Raw genomic sequence first — 20,784 nt, forward strand, 5'->3', positions numbered from 1 at the left:
GAGGGGGGGTGAGGTTCTTATTTGTGTGTTTGTGTTTTTTGGCGCTATTTGTTTTGTAATTTGTCTGTCTATCACTGATTATCCTCAAAGAAATGTAAATGTCATGCAAAGTTCCCATTGAACTGAAAAATGAAGTGCTATGCAGTGCATATAAAGCATTGTGGAAAGCTACTTTGACAGGGATGTGACCGTTGTCGTTCCTGCCCTCTCTTGTCGTCCAGGTGCTGTCCCTCAGGTGTTCCTCACGGCGCCCCCGGGCACAGTGCAGATCCCCGTCTCCGCGGTGCAGCTACACCCAGTACGGCAAGATCTCCACTTTACAAGTGAAACTCCCAATATTCTCTCTCTCTGTGCAACTAGCATGTTGATGCCTGCCACTAAAGCACTGCGGGGGCCGAACGGCAGGGCCAGGGGGGGCGCTGGACTTGATGCGCTTTTTCCTGCCCTGCCCACCGGTGCGGTTTGGAGCCTTTTAGAGATACGCTGGCCAGAGGACAAAGACAACTTGGAAACACTGCATGCACACCAAAATGAAAGAAAGCAAAAAGAAATCAAAGCACTGGGTCTTTGGCAGACCGTCTTTGTCATTTGTGAAAGAGGTCTCTCAAAGTGCTGCTCAACTAGTTTGTGTTGGCACTCACCTAAATGTCATTTTGTGGTATTAAGTCTATGACTCATGAGTGAGTATTTTAAATACTTCTCAAAAATAGAATGAACACAGAATCAAGTTTTGTATCAAGTTGTTGTTGTTGTTGTTTAGTTATTTTGCCTCACCATTGTAAGAAAAAAAACAGTATGATTTTTATTGATGCCATTTCCCCTTAAGCCTAAATTAACTTTTTGTAGAGACCTCTAAAGCATATAATCGTACATTAACAGCTCCTGCAGTATTATGCATATGGGTTCAGATGGTCAAGAGACACTCACAGGGCATGCAGCTTTGACTAGCGTTTGACCTGGGACTTCTTCCTGGTGTGTTTCCACTTCTTAGCTTGTAGCTGATTGGTCAGGGTGCGCTGCTAACTGATGATTCATCTTTTTTTTTTTCTTCCCTCCTTTTCCTCCCTCTGGCCAGATGGTAATTGGACAGCAGTCCAGCGGCAGCAGCAATAATCTGACCGAGCTGCAAGTTGTCAACCTGGACGCCCAACAGAACACCAAGGGGGACTGACCCATCGGGTTGGCCAGCACTGAGCAGAAGGGCTCGCCAGGGACTCTCGCCACTATTTATTGATGTCTTTTCACCTTTCAGAACATTGTTCATTCTTCATTTGTTATACCACCTTTTTGTAAGTGATTTTAATTTCTGGGTTTTGTTTTCTGTTTTTGTTTGTTTTTGTTTTTCTGTTGTACAGGATGTACTGTAAATGTGTGAGCACACTGGAGTGTTGGAGTGCATGAGCGTTGATGAAATAGGAACTGAATAGGACTCTCTCCATTTAAAAGGGCATTATTCAATTCCGGCTCTGTGTCTTGATCAATTTAATGTGCTGTAATGGAATTGAAATGGACTGCCCTTCCCTCTCTACCCCACCATAAAGACAACACTAACAGCGTGTGGATAGCAGTACCCCTTCATGGGTGTGAGGGTGTCTGTGTGTCTGCGAATGAGAGCTCACATGTATGTGGATACATATTTGTGGGTGTGCAATTGTAAATATGGCATAGGACTTATCACTACATCTGGTTGAATTCCCCTTTGGGTTGATCAAATCCATGAATGGGTGTTCAGCTGTGTGAGTGAAATGTATGTTTTCTTTTTTTAAATATAAACAGTGTTTGTGACATATACACACACTGCAGACACTGCTGCCTCTCACCTCAGCCAAAGAGTAATATTTCTATCAGTATTTGTACTTAGTGTGCGTGTGTGTGCGCGCGCGACTGTGTGTGTGTGTGTGTGTGTGTGTGTGTGTGTGTGTGTGTGTGTGTGTGTGTGTGTGCGTGTGCGTGTGCGTGCGCATGTGTTGGCAGGAGGGATCGTGTATGTGTTTGGGTATATGTCTGCCTGTTTTGTGTGCAGGAAATCGGGTTTTCATTGGGTTGGGATTTGAGAATATAAGATCTAAAAAATGTTTTGACAAATGTACATAATTTCTTTTTTAATTGAAAATGTATTTTAGCCTATTTGTGCAATGGCATGTAGGGTTTTTGTTTGTTTTGTTTTTTAAAATGGTGTTTTGTATACATATGTGACCCATCTGCATTCATAAGTTCATGAACAATTACAATTAAATCAATGTAATATAAAATATATTATGTTGATTTATGTATGTTCAAGGGTAATTAATAAGGCCACATGGTTTCATCCAGATCTGCCAGTTTCAATTCTAAGTTGTTGCTCCAAAATTGTGCCAAACAACTGCTTTCCACATCACTCTTAACCAATCATAGAACAAGGGCATACAGGCCAATTACTACCCATTTATCAGTCTACGATTCCATCTTCCATTCTGCTTGTTTGACTACATCTTTCTCACCCTTTATGTCATTCTCACTGGGCTCTTCAGACTGTATTCTGTCCTCATCAGCCTTCGTAGTTATATACGCATATCCACTCTCAAGTGTGTCCAGTCATCTTTGGTGCCTTTTAAGAGCGAACTGTTAACCTTGACAGAAAAGCTCTCTTACCCTGCATAACTGCAGTGGATTGTGACCACTGAAGACATCATACAATGCTTTAAGTGGGTAACCCTGTTATCCCGATAATACTGTTTATCCCTGCCCGTTACCCTAGTTATTTTGAATTGTAAATGGATGCATAGTCCATTATTACTGCTACGAACAAGTTCCAACTGTTTTGTTTTGCTCGCTTTTGCTTTCTTCTGTAGCCTCTGGACTTGGTAGATATTTTTGCTTGTTTAGTCAGGACTCGTGCAGGACAGGTTACTTTCAGATGTTTGTATCTAGAGTACAAACTAGGCCTTGGTCATCAGGAGTCTGGTTACATTTCAGTTTCAGGTCTTTGATTGCCTTGTTCTGCTTTTGATGATTCATAGCCACCTTAGAACCGCAGCTACTTTTTCTAGATGTTAGATCCTGGTTCTGTCTGTGTCAAGACACATTCAAACAGGGACAGTATAGGCACTGGAGTGACGATACCTGCTGGGTATTTCTTCATATGTTTTTATACCTTTGTTGTTCAGTGACACACTACACAAGTGTATATTTTTTGGCTTTCATTTGAAGATAGTGTTGGTGTGGATCATTGCCATGCTAACAGGTGATACTGTCAGAATTTTGATTTCATACTTTTAGAACTGGTGTGGCATTGAACACCAGGTAGTCTGCCCTAAATGTTCTCACAGAGCAGTTCTGAACAGAAACATATCTGCTCCCTTTCAATGCAAAGGGGGGAGGGGGATGCCAAGGTTAATATTCTCAGATGGAATACTGTGCTAAATCTTACGAAACCCATAGCCATTGCCTTTTTCCTTGAATCCTTTCCTGACATGGGTTGGCCCTCTAATAAGGTCTCTAAGTGGATCTACAAAGTTGTCACTAAAATGTGACCATCAAGGCTTTTGAATGTAATCATAATTTCCACTAAGTGTTCCTCAGACCTCACTAATGTTTAGTTAACTGATGTCATAACCAGCAAATAAATATTTTGTCTTGGGAAAAATAAAATCTCCCTCAGATTTGGATTTTATTGCTTTTTTTTTTTTTTTTAATTTAGCATTATTGTTATAATATAATACTTAATGAGTGAGTGAGAGGAACAATGCACACTGACTCTTCATAATGGTGTGGATTTTGTTTGTTAAAATTGTTTTGGGGATATTTATGTATTACAGTAAACTACAGAACATTTTGTAATAAAAAAAAAACATGTAAAATGATTTAAATGGTTTCAGCTTCAATTACATCATTATTGCCCAGCACAACTGAGCCACAACCAGTGTATCCAGTGTATGATTGAAGTGTTCCCTTAATTTTTTTGAGCAGTATACATTTGTATTCAATCCTTTAGCAGAATGAGTGAGGAACGACACTCAAAATTCAGTGTAGTGATCCCAAGGAGGCTATGCACAACATAAACTTGTATGGGTAAAGTGCATTGGTACAGTTAGGGTCTAACGGTGTTAGGAGAGTTGGCAAAGCCAATACACCATGATCCATTTGTGCAAAATCAGTCTTAGTCTTTGAGCCAGAGAGGTTGGTTACCATCTGTGGGCAATAAGTCAGTGATTTTTAGCAAGGTATACCACAGTTAGAAAATAAGTGATAGCATTGCATTGGTAGTAGCTTTTTGTGTTTAATCACCCTGTTTATGTCAGTTCCTACACAGAAATATTGCAGTTGAATTGGCTAAAAATGTTATCCCACAAAATAGATATCCCCACAAAACTTCCACAGCTGATTATTTACAATAAGTCAACAGTTTTGCATAGCACATTTTCTGAAATGTTATAGATATGTAAATGAGCCATGCAATATGCAAGAATTCAAAGACAGAAACCTATTGGAGAAAGTTAGATTCAAAATTATTTTTGCTTTTATGTCCAAAATAAAAAAGGAGAAAAATGTTGAACCTGACTTTATCTAGTGTTAAGGTTTCTATACTATTTGTATGCAAATTATTGCATATTGCAGTAGACAATGGCTCATTTACACATACAATTTCAGAAAACTTGAAACAAAAAAATATTGACATAATAATAATAATAATGTAAATAGGCTAATCAGCTGTGGAAGTTGTGTGGGCATATTTATTAGTTAAAGGGGTGGTTCAGGATTTTGGACATAAGACCTTATTTCCAAGTAAGCAAGTGTGATATTTATCAGTGGAGACCGATTTCAGCACGTTTCATCCAGTCCTTCTAATTGCAGTTTGCAGGTGCTAGGCTAGCGCCAGTCAACGGTATGTGCTAGCCTGCCACTAAAGACAGTCTTACCCACTCCAAAGTACACCTGAGGCAAATTCCAGACAATCGATGTAAATGTCTGTGTTGATAGAATAGTGTAAGAAATACAACTACCCTTGCATCGCGTTGCAATAGTTATACTTTGGTCCCTAAAGTTGTTAGTAGTCATTTTGCAACTCAGCGGTGGACTGATATTACCAAGGCTACTACTAGGTATCCCCATTGGAGTGCGCTTTACTGTTTACTTTTCGGCGCAGTACTACTAACCGGAGCAAGTATAATTCCGCCGCTGCTAAGAAACTAGTCCCTCAAAATGTAATGCGATCGTTGAAATGGAAGGATAGAATAACGTTAGAAATAACACTGTCAATACAGACATTTACATTGATAGTCTGGCGTTATAATTTATTTGCCTCGGGTGTACTTTGGAGTGGGTAAGACTGTCTTTAGTGGCAGGCTAGCACATACCGTTGACTTGCGCTAGCCTAGCACCTGCGAACTCTGCAATTAGAAGGACTGGATGAAACGTGTTGAAAACGGTCTCCACTGATAAATATCACACTTGCTTACTTGGAAATGAGGTCCTATGTCCAAAATCCTGAACCACCCCTTTAAAGGAACCATATGTAAGAGTGTGGCCAAAACTGGTACTGCAATCACTTTCAAATTACTGTAGAGCGGTGTATCCCCTCCCCCTCCCCCCTGACTCGAGGTTGCCAACCCACATGCCGAAACACTACTGACTTTGTGATTAGTAGATAGGTGGAGGGTGGCGCATCAGGCCAAAACACAACATGACATGAGAAAACACAACATCAACATCAGTTGAGGGCTGCAACTTCACTTTTTAAATGACAATATCCTGGCCGGTCTACTATTGTCAGTGATATAAGTATTTGAAATGAACATGATTTCTTAATGTCTAGTGACATATCAGGGCCATTTTATGATTAATTGAAATACATTTCTTACATACGGTTCATTTAAGTAAAATATTTAGCCCAGAGCCATAGACGTGGTTTAGTCTATTCACGTGTAATGTCTGCACATAGTAACCCAGTAATAACCCAGACCGGTTATACTCCAGACCAGTTGGTGGCGAAAGTGATCTCAAACTCCATTAAGGCTGACATGAAGAAACCAACTTCCGGCAGCCTCCGATGCGCACGTGAAAGCAAAAACAAGCATGGATTACTCTACGAAGTGGAGTAATTTACCCTCTGCTCCTAGTTTAAAAAATCTTACGGAACCGGGGTTTGGTGTCCCCAAAGAAAAACAACATGCTGCAGTACAGGATCTCGTGAAAGCGCATATAGAGTCGTTTGATCATGCGGTCACCGATGGACTGTGCCGGGCTGTACAGGTAATGTTAATGTCACTTGGCTAATGCTATGTTTGCCCTTCTGTTTATGAAGGTAAAATTAGCAGACATTGCAACAGAAGTTGTTCTAATTAGGCTAAAAACAGAGTTGAGTTGTTGATGGCCATTATATTGCAGTGAGTCAATGAACTGCATTGTTGTTGCAAGAAATTGCTCTGCTCTGTCAGAGTGCAACAAGTTAGGCCTAATGCCAGTGACAGTGTAGGATGGAATTATGGCAGATAAAGCACACGAATGTGAGACGAAATCAGTTATTCTTTTTTGTGCTTGTGAGTGGCATGAAAGTGAGGGATGGTAACAGACTGGACAGGCTCATTAAGAACATATTGGAGGTCGTGGCAGAGAGAAGGATGCTTCACAAGCCGATGAGCATTCTCCTGAATAACACCGCTCATCCCCTAAATGATAAGCTTGTTGAATACCTCAAGAGTACCTTACCTTCAGTGGCAGGCGAATCTTCCTCTTAAAGACAGTAGGTTATTCTTCCCCATGGCCATCATACTACATACACTACTGGTAAGAAGTTTGGGGTCACTTAGAAATGTCCATTCCACTCCATTATAGACAGAATACCAGCTGAGATCAGTTGCATTGTTTTGAGAAGAAATGGCTGATCTTTAATGCAATATCTACACTGCCCATTATCAGCAACCATTAATTCAATGTTCCAAAGGCACATTATGTTTATTAATCTGATATCATTTTAAAAGGCTAACTGAGAAAACATTGGAGAACCCTTTTGCAATTATGCAAGCACATAATGTAATCTGAGAACTGCTGCCCTGATTAAAAAAAACAATGCAACTGATCTCAGCTGGTATTCTGTCTATAATGGAGCAGAATGAACATTTCTAAGCCCAAACTTCTGACCGGTAGTGTAACTATTCCCCTCTGTGTTGACATTGCAACAAGAAAATAAATGGAAATATATTAGTGATGGTTTAGACTGATGTTGGATAAGTTCCTTTTTGCATTACTCATGATTGTTGTGTCCTCAGGCCATCCCACCTTTGGAGTTCACATACAAGAATGACAGGATTGCTTTGGCTTTCGTCGAAGCATCTATACAGAGTCCAATGGCCAATAAAGGAAGTATCTGCAAAGACATGCGAGTGTTCCCAGCAGAGTGCCGAGGCAGGCGCTGCACCTACCGGGCGAGGATTGTGGTATGTTTGGCTGTGTAGTTGTTGCTTCTTGTTCAGGGTTATTTAGTACCAGTTACTTTTAATGGTTTGACTCACAAACGTTTATATTTGAATTCTGAAGTTGGCGTTACTTTGGCATCTGGAAGTTGTGTGTTGTAAGTTGTGATGATTGTCGTGTTGCTCTGATGCATTAACAGGCTGATGTTAGCTGGTCGGTAAATGGCATCCCAAAAGGCATCATCAAGCAAGCTCTGGGCCTGGTACCCATTATGGTCAAGTCTAAACTGTGCAATCTGCATGGCCTTTCACCAGGAGAACTCATTGAGCACCATGAAGAGGGAGAGGTATAGAAATGATAAGAATACTGTTGAAATGAATGAAATTGCTGAGCTGATATGGTTTCATTGACGCAATTGACTTTTCAACTGACATATTGTTTCATTGGTCATGATTTCTCAGGAGATGGGTGGATATTTCATTGTGAATGGCATCGAGAAGGTAATCCGAATGCTTATCATGCCAAGGAGGAACTACCCAATCGCTATGTCACGCCCCAAATGGAGGAGTCGAGGCCAGGGATACAGCCAGTACGGTAAGCACTGAAACCACTGCAGTAGGATCCTAATACAGGCTGGTGCTATATCCCTCTTAATAGTGCAGACACTATAAGTACACCCATTTTGTAACGTTAATGTAACAGGGGTTCATTTTAAGATGACTGTTACAATCAAACTGCTTTTAGTAAAATGTTTAATATGCAGCTATCTCTTCATCGTAGGTATTTCAATGCACTGTGTGAAAGAAGAGCATACAGCCATCAACATGAACTTGCATTATCTGGACAATGGCACTGTGATGCTCAACTTCATCTTTCAGAAGGAGCTCTTTTTCATTCCCCTGGGATTTGCACTGAAGGTAACCATCCGCTCTGACTGTCAATGTCTTGCATGCTAAAATATGTGAGGGAAGAATGTTTACAGTACTCACGTTACCTTATATATATATATATATTATATCAGTGTTTCCCATACATTGACTTATTTGTGGCGGCCCACCACAATATCAACATTGACCACCACACAATGATTTTTCCAGGTTGTACTAAATTGTGCTTAAATCTTGTTAGCATCATAGCATGCTGCGCTAATTTGTTAAAAACGGTTGCATTCAAGTTAATTCTGTTAACCTGCCACCACAAATAGAATTCAATTAAGTGGGAAACACTGTATATATATATATATATATATATATATATATATATATATATATATATATATATATATATATATATATATATATATATATATATAGTCTAATGCTGAGCCTTGTTCATTACCTCTTCTCACTGCTTTGTGTGGAAAGAAGGTGTATTCCTGATCAGTCACACACTTGTCATTTACCTTCATCATATTCTGTCCTTTTCAAGGCACTGGTGGACTTCACAGACTTCCAGATCTATCAGGAGTTGATCAAAGGGCTAGAGGACAACTCCTTCTACAAGAGCTGTGTCTCCCAGATGCTGCGTGTGGTCATGGAGCAAGGCTGCACCACCAAGGGGAAGGTGCTCCGCTACCTGGGCGAGCGCTTCCGGGTCAAGATGAACCTGCCCGAGTGGTACAGCCATGAGCAGTGTGCCCACTACTTACTAGAGTGAGTAATCAATTCAGAACCAGTTTTGCCTGTCGTTAATTTAAAAATATATGCTGTTGGAATGTTATGTTTATTGGATTGTGGTGGTAATAGTTATACTACTAGTATTAGTACATTTAGTGAAATTGGAAAGTATGAAACTTGAAAGTAGTGTCCATAAAGGAGGGGGGGGCAGTTTGGAAAAGGTCTGGTCAAAGTTTGGGGTTTCTCTTTTGGAGAGTGTAGGGGGCTCAGCTCTGTGTTTCCACTTAACAGTGAGTGTCTGTGCATCCACCTGAAGTCAGACGTGGAGAAATTCTACCAGCTGTGCCTGATGACCCGGAAGTTGTTTGTCTTTGCCAAGGAAGGCTGTATGGAGGAGAACCCTGACAGTCTGATGTGTCAGGAAGTCATCACCCCGGGCCAGCTCTACCTCATGTTCCTCAAGGTCACTACAACCCCTGGTAACTCGCATTGAGTTAAAGTGTCCAAAATGGCGTCCATCACTCACCTTCTTTCTGTATCTTTTATATCTATGTAGGAGAGGCTGGCTGCCTGGCTGGTCTCAGTGAAGTTATCCATGGACAAGAGAGCCCACAGGATACCAGCTGACCTCACCTCCGATATCCTGATGAAGGTGTTCAACATGGGCACAGATCTCACCAAGCCCTTTGAGTATCTTCTGGCCACAGGCAACCTCCACTCAAAGACAGGTGTGAAATTCTGTAAAGATTCCAACAATGTTGACTGTGAAGCATGTAGAGACATATATAAAAACATGTTTTACGTTGAACTTTCAGGAAATTCTTAATGAAATAAGTCAGTATTTCTTCTCTCAGATTTCATGTGTTATTTGAGTAACAAACTTGACGAGGGTTAAGCTAAGATGCAGAATAGCATCTCAGCGTATGTATATCCACATTCCACATTCCATCCATATTTTTTGTTTAAATCAGTCAAGTTTCATGATATCCGTTGTATGAACATAATAGTGTTGGGATGAAAGATGTGGCTAAACCTTGTGAGATGGGGCGTTTCCTGCCCTCTGTCCACTGTTCCAGGTCTGGGGATGCTCCAGAACACAGGCCTGTGTGTGGTGGCCGATAAGCTCAACTTTGTGCGCTATCTGTCGCACTTCCGCTGCGTGCACAGAGGTGCTGCCTTCGCCAAGATGAGGACCACGTCAGTGCGTCGGCTGCTGCCCGAGTCGTGGGGCTTTGTGTGCCCCGTGCACACGCCTGACGGCGAGCCCTGCGGCTTGATGAACCACATGACTGCCCACTGCGAGATCGTGGCCCCTGCCCTCTCTACCACCACGATCCCTGCTCTGCTCTGCTCTCTGGGTTAGTCCCACGTAACGACAGAGGTCATCTTTGCCGACACGCATTGGTTCACTGATGCACTTGTCAAGTTGAGATCTACAATATATTGCTAAGCTTAACCTAACATATTGAAGAGTGTAGCTTTATCTAAACTTGATTTAAATGTATTGAAGAGCATAGTTTGAAGAGTATAGCTTTGTTTCAGCTTTCTGTTTCACATTAGCATCTTCACTGTTGAAGATGAAAACCTTGCACCCTTTTTATTACATCTTTAAATCCATAACTGGGCCAGTAATATGTGATATGTGTGTGTTATTAGTGACTGTTCCTTTAAGTACCAAGGCACATGTCTAATAGAGGTTGTTTGTGTGTGACTGTGATGTGAAGGAGTGACCCCAGTAGACGACACCCCAAGTCAGCCGTATTCGGACTGCTACCCTGTGCTACTGGACGGAGCTCTGGTGGGCTGGGTGGAGAAGGAGCTTGCTCCGGGCTTGGCAGAGTCCCTCCGCAGGTTCAAGGTGCGTGTGGGGGCTTCTTTAAGCGGTCATCTAAACAAAATAATACTGCTCCGGGCAGTAGATCTGAGTCGTTTCATTATCTGGGATGTGCCACCAGCAGATGACTCATTAACACACTGCACTGACTGTATTGTAACATTTGATTTTTTAAATGTAGCAGCTTAAACAAGTTAGTTACTCTGTAAAGGGGTATGTAGTTTTTTACTGTCATGAGAGTTTTGTCATGCTTCTAATAGCATATGTGACTTGTTTTTTTCCATGGATCATTAGGACATGGTTATCATGATGAGCACATTAGAACACCCAGGCGAACTAGTCTTTCTTGTTGAGAGGAGGTAAACATTCCTGTCATCATTTTGCACAACCTGGTGTCGCTCTGGCCCTGTAGGTGCTGAAGGAGAAGAGAGTTCCTCCCTGGACGGAGATCGTCCTGATTCCGCAGACGGGCAAGGCCAGCTTGTACCCTGGCCTGTTCCTCTTCACCACTCCCTGCCGCATGGTGCGGCCTGTGCGCAACCTGTCCCTGGGCAAGCAGGAACTCATTGGCACCTTCGAGCAGGTAGATCACCTTGTTTGGAAAAGGCATAAAGTCGTGGACCTGAAGAATGTGACACGTGATTCATGTATTAGGTTATGCTGCTGTTTGCCTTTTAGCAAACTCGGAGCTCGTCAGTGACGCAACATAGCGACAGATAGAGGTTGGACACTATTGTTTCTACGACTGATTTAATGTGACACAAATCCAACAGAACTGCTAATAAACAGAGCATATAAGGCTCGCATTTACTGTTAATGGATGCAGCCATCTTGGATATTCAAACTCGTAGTACTCTAGGTTCGACCGAATTGACAAGTCGCGGTAGAACTTTAGAGGGCGTTCCCTGGGCGTTTCTGTTGCTAGTTTGAACTTTGAAGTGGCGAAAACAGCTCGGAAAACAACTTGAACAGACAAATAGGCATTACCTCCTGCATGTTTCTGACAGCTGTTGTTGTTAAAAAGAAACCTATTGGTTGGGGTGATTAGAATATATACATTCATTTGTTATGTATTTCTGCTTTATATCATTTGAGTAATGCATGGATGTATTCTTTCCCCAAAGCTCTTCATCAATGTGGGCATATTTGGGGATGAAATTGAGGAAGGGGTCACCACACACCAAGAGCTGTTTCCACACAGTATGCTGAGCGTGGTGGCCAACTTCATCCCTTACTCAGATCACAACCAGAGTCCTAGGAACATGTACCAGTGTCAGATGGGTAAGACCTCTCAAATACTGTTAAGATTCTTCCTCTGCACCTCTGCTAGAGGTTTCAGGATATTCTGACTGCTATGCCCTTCACCCTGTGGTTGCTTAGTGAGTCATCTTGTAAGGGGCATCTGGAAGCAACCTGAGTGTTCTCGATTACTTCTGTATTATTTAGTGAAAAACAATGCATTTTGGACTGTTTCAAAGACCATTGAACCTATTTTGTTCACATACACTTCATCTAAAATGGTGCCTGTTTTTTGACACAATTTTCTATCCACATCCTCTTACAGGTAAACAGACCATGGGTTTCCCCCTTCATTCATTTAAGGAACGTTCGGACAACAAACTCTACCGTCTGCAAACTCCCCAGAGTCCACTAGTGCGACCAGTCATGTATGATCACTACAATATGGACAACTATCCCATCGGTACCAACGCAATTGTGGCAGTGATCTCCTACACAGGTTACGACATGGAGGACGCTATGGTGAGTGTTGGCATATGTATACCCAGCTCAATAGAATACTCACACTTAGATTTACAAACTGGGGGGTTGCAAGACAGCAGAGTAGGCCATAGTATGTTGGTGAGAGGTAGTGAAAGTAGATCTTGCTGTGTAGGTCTGATTTAAGGAGATATCGAATTTGGAAACTTGTGGTTGTGGTTGAGTAGTTTCCTTTCAGTTGATACTAAGATATTCCCATGCTTACTTATGTCGTCCTCTCAGATTGTGAACAAGTCATCATGGGAGCGAGGCTTTGCCTATGGCTGTGTGTACAAGACTGAGTTGGTGGACCTCACGGAGAAGGTGAAGGGCGAGGATGGGGTGGTGTTTGGGGTGCAGCCGGGAGACCCCAGAGTCATTGACCACCTGGACGCTGATGGGCTACCAGCCATCGGCACCACATTGCACTATGGAGACCCCTTCTACAGTTATATCAACCTCAACACTGGCAAGGGTGTTGTGATCTACTACAAGTAAGCTGATTTCTGAAAATAGTTTAGGATGTGACTGGAATAAAGTCTACAGAGTAAGATGTTGTGCTAGGGATGAGCCAATCCGAAATTCAGGTATAGGTCCGATATTGGCTAAAATTACTGGATCTGATATAGGAAAATAAAAATATTACTAATCCAATCTATTCAGCTAGAAATTACATTATCATAAGGACACGAAATAAAGAGAGAAGCCATGTCACACAGAAAACATGAGCAGCATATTTCATGACAGCACTGACAATGGCAACACACACTTAAATAGTCTCGTATCAAATGAGGTAGCCATGGCTGTGGGTGCAGTGTAAGTTGATCGCAAATAATTGTGACGGAACTCAAAAACAATTGTTCCCCTTCACATCACAACCCAAAAGGTATAGGCATACGACAACACAATAATCGCTCAATTGAACATTTATTTTAAATTTAGCATTAGGGAGTTTTGTTTTGGTTTTCTCTTTTTTCCTCTCGTGTACTTCCTAGGTACAGGTGCCATTTAGGGTCAAACAGTATGTTTAAGCACATTTGGCCCACTTATTTTGTGCATCTAAGTAATGAATGGGAGTAATAAACCACCTTTGCAGGAATGTGCACTTGTTGTTGAGCCATTGCATTGATGGGAATGCTGGATTGAACCCATTGCTACCTTTTTTACCCTTTTGGTCATCAGGAGTCAGGAAAGCTGTGTGGTGGACAACATCAAAGTGTGCAGCAACGACCAGGGCACGGGCCGCTTCAAGCGCGTGTGCATCACGGTGCGCGTGCCGCGCAACCCCACCATCGGCGACAAGTTCGCCAGCCGCCACGGCCAGAAGGGCATCCTGAGCCGCCTGTGGCCAGCCGAGGACATGCCCTTCAGCGAGAGCGGCATGACGCCCGACATCCTGTTCAACCCGCACGGCTTCCCCTCCCGCATGACCATCGGCATGCTCATCGAGAGCATGGCGGGCAAATCGGCGGCGCTCCACGGCCTCTGCCACGACGCCACGCCCTTCAGCTTCTCCGAGAAGCACCAGGCACTGGGCTACTTCGGCGACTCCCTGCGCGCCGCCGGCTACAACCACTACGGCACAGAGCGCCTCTACAGTGGCATCAGCGGTCTGGAGTTGGAGGCCGACATCTTCGTGGGCGTTGTGTACTACCAGCGCCTGCGCCACATGGTCTCGGACAAGTTCCAGGTGCGAACCACGGGCGCGCGTGACAAGGTCACCAACCAGCCGGTGGGCGGCAGGAACGTCCAGGGCGGCATCCGCTTCGGGGAGATGGAGCGCGACGCACTGCTGGCCCACGGCTCGTCCTTCCTGCTGCACGACCGCCTCTTCAACTGCTCGGACCGCTCGGTCACGCAGGTGTGCATGGACTGCGGCAGCCTGCTGTCGCCGCTGCTGGAGAAGCCGCCGCCGTCTTGGTCAGCCACCAGACAGCGCAGGACTGTGTGCACGCTGTGCGGCAAAAGTGACGCCATTGACACGGTGGCAGTGCCTTATGTCTTCCGCTACTTTGTGGCAGAGTTGGCCGCCATGAACATCAAAATCAAGCTTGATGTGAAGTAAGGATAGGAGGTAGTGTGTCCATTTGTGTTCTTTTGTTTGTTGTATTTGAACGTAAGGCAGAATGAACGTAAGGCAGAATGAAGTCAACTAAATATTGACGTAGTTGGCTATACGATTATGTGAAAAGTGAATGTCAGTTGCTACACGGTGAAAAAAACATAACTTCCAAATACCCCCTGGGTCCTAAAATTGTAAAGGATATTGAAATATTTTTAAGAACAGTGTAATAAGGTAATCAATTCTTTATTAACTTAACCATTTTAGTGGTACCTCACACCTTTACTCATCACCAGGCAAGACCATGACATGCAAAATATTACAAATATATTTCCAACTTGATGTATTAAAGCATAAAAAACATCTACTGTTGTCATATGTTTGATCATATTGTTTGCTCACACATCATTTGAGGTCGGCAAGGACACCGGGTAAGTCCAACACCGTTGAAATGGAATAGTCTGGCCTTGTAGAACCCTCTGAGGGCACCTGCCCACTAGCATTGACCCATACTGTGGCTCGAACCCCTGCATTGAACCCCCCCTGGATGTCCGTACCCAGATTGTCTCCCACCATGATACAGTCCTGGGGCTGGACACCCAATTGGCGAAAGCAGTATGTGAAGATAGAGACTGCTGGCTTCTCCTCGGGATGTTCCCCTCCCACAACCACTGCACTGAAGAGCTCTGCCGCCGACCCAATAGCTTGAACCTTCTCGCGTTGAGTCTGCGACTCTCCGTTGGTTAGCAGAAGCAACCGGTGTGTTCTCCTGAGTTCTTCCAACATGGTGCGCACGGCAGGGGCGAAGGTCAGCAGCTGAAGACGCGTACATTTCCATATGCGGTAGCACTCTGCAGCGACTGCTATACCTCGATCGACTCCTTCCGACTCTCGAATAGCTTGTTGCCAGTGATCAACACGGACATCATCAATAGTTCTCCCACTTGATGGATCGTACGATTCGTGGAGGAGTTTGTGAGCAAATCTTTGGCAGATATCACTGATGCTGTCCTCGTGACCCAGTGCTGTTTTCAAGAAGTCACAGACCTAAACAAGCAGAGGGAATGGTAACCTTATTATGACATCAGTCATCTGGTTCTGTTTAGGCTATTGCATTACATGTGACTAGTTAAATTGGAGAACTGTAAAAGACAAACTGGCCATCCTAGGTTAATATGTCCTTTAGGAGGATACATATTTAGGCTACTAAACCTCTAACGTTAGTTATTACCATTTTAGGCACGTGGTTAATAATTTGCATGAGAAGACAGATCAAGCCAGGTCTCTTCCTTCACCGTCCCAAAATCGTTTTTTAAAACGTTTGACCGCGTAAAAATGTATGTATAAATGTATGCAAGAGGCGAGATGTAATTCAAATGACTATGTAGCCTCCCAAAGCTGTCAAATAAATGGCAAATGAAGCTGAAAGACAGAAAGTTGCGCTCCAATACACCATTTCTAAAACAACAGAGCCTACAGTATCGGGAAACTGTTATTGTTAATAAAGTTAATGTTAGCACAACATACCTTTTGGATGGCAACACGTCCTGCTCCTGCCGTATCAATCAGTGTATTATCCAAATCAAACAAAATAACTTTGACACGACTTTTATCCATGTTGTTTGAGAGACGGTTTTCATTCATTGAAGAACCCTTTGATACGGATGTTGTTCCAAAGAAACACGTGAAAGAAATTCAGTGGGGCATTCTGGGTAATGCAGTTTTGTAAAACTAGACTACGTCATATTGCAGCAACTAAATTAGGCCTACAGTATATTTTATCATCTGTAAGATTATTATTGTTTGTAATTTTAAAACAACTTTTAAAAAACAGTATAAATATAGGATGGATAAAAATAAACTTAAACATGGAGCACAGAAAAATGTTTTTGTTTTTTTTTTTTTTTTCCGGTTGTGTAAAATAGGTGGAAAGGTGTTGGACATCTCATATCAATTCAAAGTGTCAAAGATTTCATCATCTTATCAGATTAGTCTTCTAAAGCAGGGAAGGAGAGGCAGGTTAGGGGGCAATAGGCATGACATGCTTTAACAATGCCTCTCCATTCCTGCTTTTCCAGAATTTTCATCATCCTCCTCTCATGGCTCAGGATGCACCTCAAACTGTCCAATGTCCAATATTGTGTTTATCAATTAATGATTTTTATTTTAAAGGGGCCTTTTGTGCCTGGCATGTGTGTAGCCGTAAAGCAATTTGTTACATTGCGAGACTGCGAGACTCTCTGACTCTGAGGCTGGCGGCCCGTCAGACCAAAGTTGCAAGGATGGTTTTTAGCTCACAGGCACTAGGGGGAAGCGAGACGGCCACCATTCAACCCCCAAAAAAGTCATATAACCATTCCAATGACTGAAGCTGTTCAGTTAAGGTAAATTAAGCTAAAAAACACTGCATAGTTCCGCTTTAAATTCTTCATCAGCTCTCAGCTTAATGAGGACCACAGACCAATCCGATGGCTGAACGTCTAGCCAACATCAGGCCGGTTGTGTCTATGTGTGTATGTGTGCGTTTGAAAGATAGATAGATAGATAGATAGATAGATAGATATACTTTATTGATCCCTAGGGGAAATTCAAGGTCACAGTAGCATACAGACAACACACACACACATTCAATAACAGCAGAAAAAGTAATTAAAAGTATATAATATAAAAAAACACAACTAAGCAATAAGGACTGTAGAAGATAAAGAATATACTAAATATACAAAATACAAATTATACTAAATAAAACTTAATCAAAATCAATTCTAAAAAACAGTATCCACATAGTGGGTAAATAATCAATCAGGTGTGCTTGCAATGACTGAAGCAGGGACTGAGCCTGTGGTTCTCTGTGCATAAGGTAAGGTAAGGTGCTCTGTGTGAATGAGTGTCATGGTGGTGCAAATGAGTAAGTCAAACAGTGCAACAGTGCAAGAATAAAGTTTATATATCTATATATAAATAACTATATTAAGAAAGGTATGTGGCATGGAGGGAGGGATTGTGCATATGTGCTAATACAGCACGCAAACAGTGAGACAGAAGACATGTAAAGTGACTAGTGGACAGACAGTTCAAGACATTGGAGGTGGTGAAGAGGCAGACAGATATGCGGAGAAGTCTATTTCTCCTCTTCCCTTAAGTGATGCATTAAACAGTTCAATGGCCCTGGGGATGAATGGCTTCCTCTGTCTGTCTGTTGTGCAAGGCAGTGAGCGAAGTCTCCAGCTGATCAGGCTCTTCTTCTGATCATATGTGTCTGAGTGTGTATCTGTGAGAGTGCTTATGTGTGTGTGTGTGTACCTGTGCTTGTGTCTGTGTGTATGTGTATGCTTACAGTGTGTGTGTGTGTGTGTGTATGTGTTCCTGTGTGTGTGTCTGTGTGTGTGCATGTGTATGTGTGTGTGAGCGCATGTGTGTGTGTGAGCGCATACAGGTGTGTGTGTGTGTGTGTGTGTGTGTGTACGTGTGTGTACGTGTGTACCTGTACTTGTGTCTGTGTGTATGTGTATGCTTACAGTGTGTGTGTGTGTGTGTGTGTGTGTGTATGTGTTCCTGTGTGTGTCTGTGTGTGTGTGTGTATGTGTGTGTATGCTTATATATGTGTGTGTGCATGTGTGTGTGTGTGCATGTGTGTGTGTGAGTGCATGTGTGTGTGTGCATGTGTATGCTTGTGTATGTATGTATGCGTGTGTGTGAGCGCATGTGTGTGCGTATGTGTCCCTGTGTGTGTGTGCATTTGTGTGTGTGTGAGTGCACGTGTGCGTGTGTGTATGTATGTGTGTATGTCTGTGTGTGTGTGTGAGTGCATGTGTATGCGTATGTGCACATATGTCCCTGGATCCACTGTGTGTGCAACCCTTCCAACATCTACAATTTTCTCATCTGTGTGTGTGTGTATGTATGTGTGTGTGCATTTGTGTGTGTGTGAGTGCATGTGTGTGTGTGTGTGTATGTATGTGTGTGTGTATTTGTGTGTGTGTGAGTGCATGTGTATGCGTATGTGCACATGCCCACATCAACAAGAGGTGATCATAGTCCAATTATAAATTGCAAAGTGTCAGTTGTAGTGCCAAATGCATGTCAAATTTGTTCCATTCTACTTTTGTTTTGTAGATGCCAAATTGCAGAATGACCATTTTTACTCCATTTAAATAGGCTGAATGACTAATTTCAAGACCAAATACACTTGTGACACTATTTAGGATGAAACAGTTAGTTTGAAACATCCCTATAATCCAATAATTGATCAAGGCATGCAACCAGAGAGGGTTAAAGCGGAGTAATCAAGGATCTTTGATGCAACTATATGAGAATGGCTTAAGAAATTAAGCCCATTTTTTCAATGAGCTGCCAAAAATTTGTCCAGGACAGTATCACATATTTCACTTAAATTTATGAAACATGGGTTCAAAAGCAAAATGTTTAAATTTGTGTTATACATAGTGATATTAGTAGGCTATACTTTGTTTTAAACAGAAATATCACTTCTTCATTCTTTACTTCTTTCATGTTCTTTATTCTTTTTCGCTGGCCTTTGAGCCATTCTTCATATCGCTGTCATCACTGTTGTCTATGTGATCATGCTTTATCTTCTGTCCAGTCCTGCTGTTCTGCCCCTGTGTGTGTCTTGTCCTCCCTGAAATCACTACTGCCTCATCTCATATTTAGCCTCTCTCTCTCTCTCTCTCTCTCTCTCTCACACACACACACACACACACACACACACACAAACACTCCTTGTCTGTCACCCTCCACGAGGCTCGGACTGATAATCTGTACAACCGGGCGGGCCGGTCCATATGTGGGCCGGTGACCTCCGGGATTTTTTTTTTTTTTAAAGTTATTTAGCCTATTTGCGGCCCGTCATGTAGGCCTAGTCCTAGCCTATAAATGCATTTGGCTTGGGGGGTGACAGGTCAATCATTTTGGCCTCTTCATTACAGGTTCAGTGTGTGTTACGATCGCGCCCCCCTGCCCCACCCCTCAAGTGGATTTGTCCAAGCAGCCGCTAGTTCGAGTGCATGGTAGCCTAGGCTGTATAAGTGCCCTCCGCTGGCTGGTGTTCACATTATTGCAGTTTAACCGTAAACAGCAATCAGTGGTCTAGTTTTATTCAATAAATATATTGTTTTTATAGACGTTTGTTGCACGCGCTATAAGAGCTCATTTACTGCACCATGTACTGTAGGCTACTGTAGTGCGGTTCTGTCAACATTTTTTTTTTTTTTTGGGGGTCGTCGGTCCAGAGGTGGGCCGGTCCAGGAGAAAATTGCCAGGGCCGAATTTTGCTCCCAGTCCGACCCTGCCCTCCACTGTGGATCATTCACATTCAACTCTTCCAACATCTACAATTTTCTCATTCAACCACTAGGGGGCATCCACGTATTACACACCATGTATATCTCCATCCACAGCTCTTACTGACACACTTTTCAAATGTTGCCATTCGAGTTCCTTGAAATAATTCTCATCTGCTCTAGATTAGAGTGAAAATTAACACAAACAGGTATTTTGGATGGTTAAATGTTTTTGGATAACAGACTATACACAGGCCTTGCACTAGAAGCATTTCAGCGGAAATCTGCGGAGGTGTTCCCTGACAGTATAGGGAAGAAGTAGTATGTCATGGAAAATGTTTGCAGCCTGTTCTTTTTGCACGAGGGCCGAGTGGAAAGACTGCTCTAACCAAATGTAACGTGACATTAGAGGAAACCACTGTGAAACATGGACCTCTCTCTGATCACTGGGGTTTGGGTTAGGCCTGGGATGGGCTCGTCCGCCTCCCTCCCACCCTAGTCCTGGACCCTGCCTTAGTTTTTCCAGCGTGCCTCTACTGTGAGAGCTATATGTAGCTCTATGGGGTTGAGACTGGGAGGCTTCTTTATTATTCACATTTGCAATGTTTTCCATGTCTTTGCAGTAAGATGTTTCTTTCCCATGGCCCGTGTCTACTTCCATTTCTGTACAATGTTATGACGACTAGTTCAGCAAACAGTACATTATTTATTTGAGTTTACTTAAGACATGAGTGGGAATTGATATTTACAAACTTCATAATTGTGTTATGCAACATGTAACCCGGTGAAGAGTCATATGCAGTAGCCTGAAAGTTGTGGGTT

The 20,784-nt window shown here is 42.7% G+C and overlaps 3 protein-coding genes across 11 annotated transcripts in view; 2 read left to right on the top strand and 1 right to left on the bottom strand.

Moving 5' to 3' along the window:
* The window catches only part of LOC125311547 (serum response factor-like), a 28,167-nt gene extending 24,325 nt beyond the window's left edge, over positions 1–3,842 (top strand). For 4 of the 8 annotated variants that reach the window (XM_048269724.1, XM_048269727.1, XM_048269728.1 and 1 more), the window contains one exon: positions 222–1,066. In XM_048269724.1, coding sequence (XP_048125681.1) covers positions 222–673 — 452 coding nt within the window. In that variant the 3' untranslated portion in view covers positions 674–1,066. The other 4 variants (XM_048269730.1, XM_048269731.1, XM_048269733.1 and 1 more) reach the window with 2 other exon arrangements.
* Positions 3,843–6,029: 2,187 nt separating this feature from the next.
* Positions 6,030–15,025, top strand: polr1b (RNA polymerase I subunit B). 2 transcript variants are annotated; one of them, XM_048270407.1, is made up of 15 exons: positions 6,030–6,231; positions 7,248–7,415; positions 7,592–7,738; positions 7,854–7,986; positions 8,173–8,309; positions 8,821–9,044; positions 9,300–9,471; positions 9,565–9,736; positions 10,085–10,366; positions 10,733–10,866; positions 11,255–11,425; positions 11,967–12,123; positions 12,407–12,603; positions 12,844–13,094; positions 13,783–15,025. In XM_048270407.1, the coding sequence occupies exons 1-15, from the start codon at positions 6,055–6,057 to the stop codon at positions 14,663–14,665; spliced, it is 3,405 nt and encodes a 1,134-aa protein (XP_048126364.1). In that variant the 5' UTR covers positions 6,030–6,054; the 3' UTR covers positions 14,666–15,025. The 2 variants fall into 2 exon arrangements, with proteins under 2 accessions (XP_048126364.1, XP_048126365.1); XM_048270408.1 differs by lacking the exon at positions 6,030–6,231 and adding an exon at positions 6,249–6,721.
* Positions 14,893–16,333, bottom strand: LOC125311986 (N-acetylneuraminic acid phosphatase). The gene is made up of 2 exons (XM_048270409.1): positions 16,190–16,333; positions 14,893–15,709 (listed from the first exon to the last, which is right to left on the bottom strand). The coding sequence occupies exons 1-2, from the start codon at positions 16,304–16,306 to the stop codon at positions 15,068–15,070; spliced, it is 759 nt and encodes a 252-aa protein (XP_048126366.1). The 5' UTR covers positions 16,307–16,333; the 3' UTR covers positions 14,893–15,067.
* Between the last annotated feature and the right edge of the window lie 4,451 nt (positions 16,334–20,784).

The sequence above is a fragment of the Alosa alosa genome, chromosome 18, assembly GCF_017589495.1.
Source record: "Alosa alosa isolate M-15738 ecotype Scorff River chromosome 18, AALO_Geno_1.1, whole genome shotgun sequence".
Classification (NCBI taxonomy): domain Eukaryota; kingdom Metazoa; phylum Chordata; class Actinopteri; order Clupeiformes; family Clupeidae; genus Alosa; species Alosa alosa.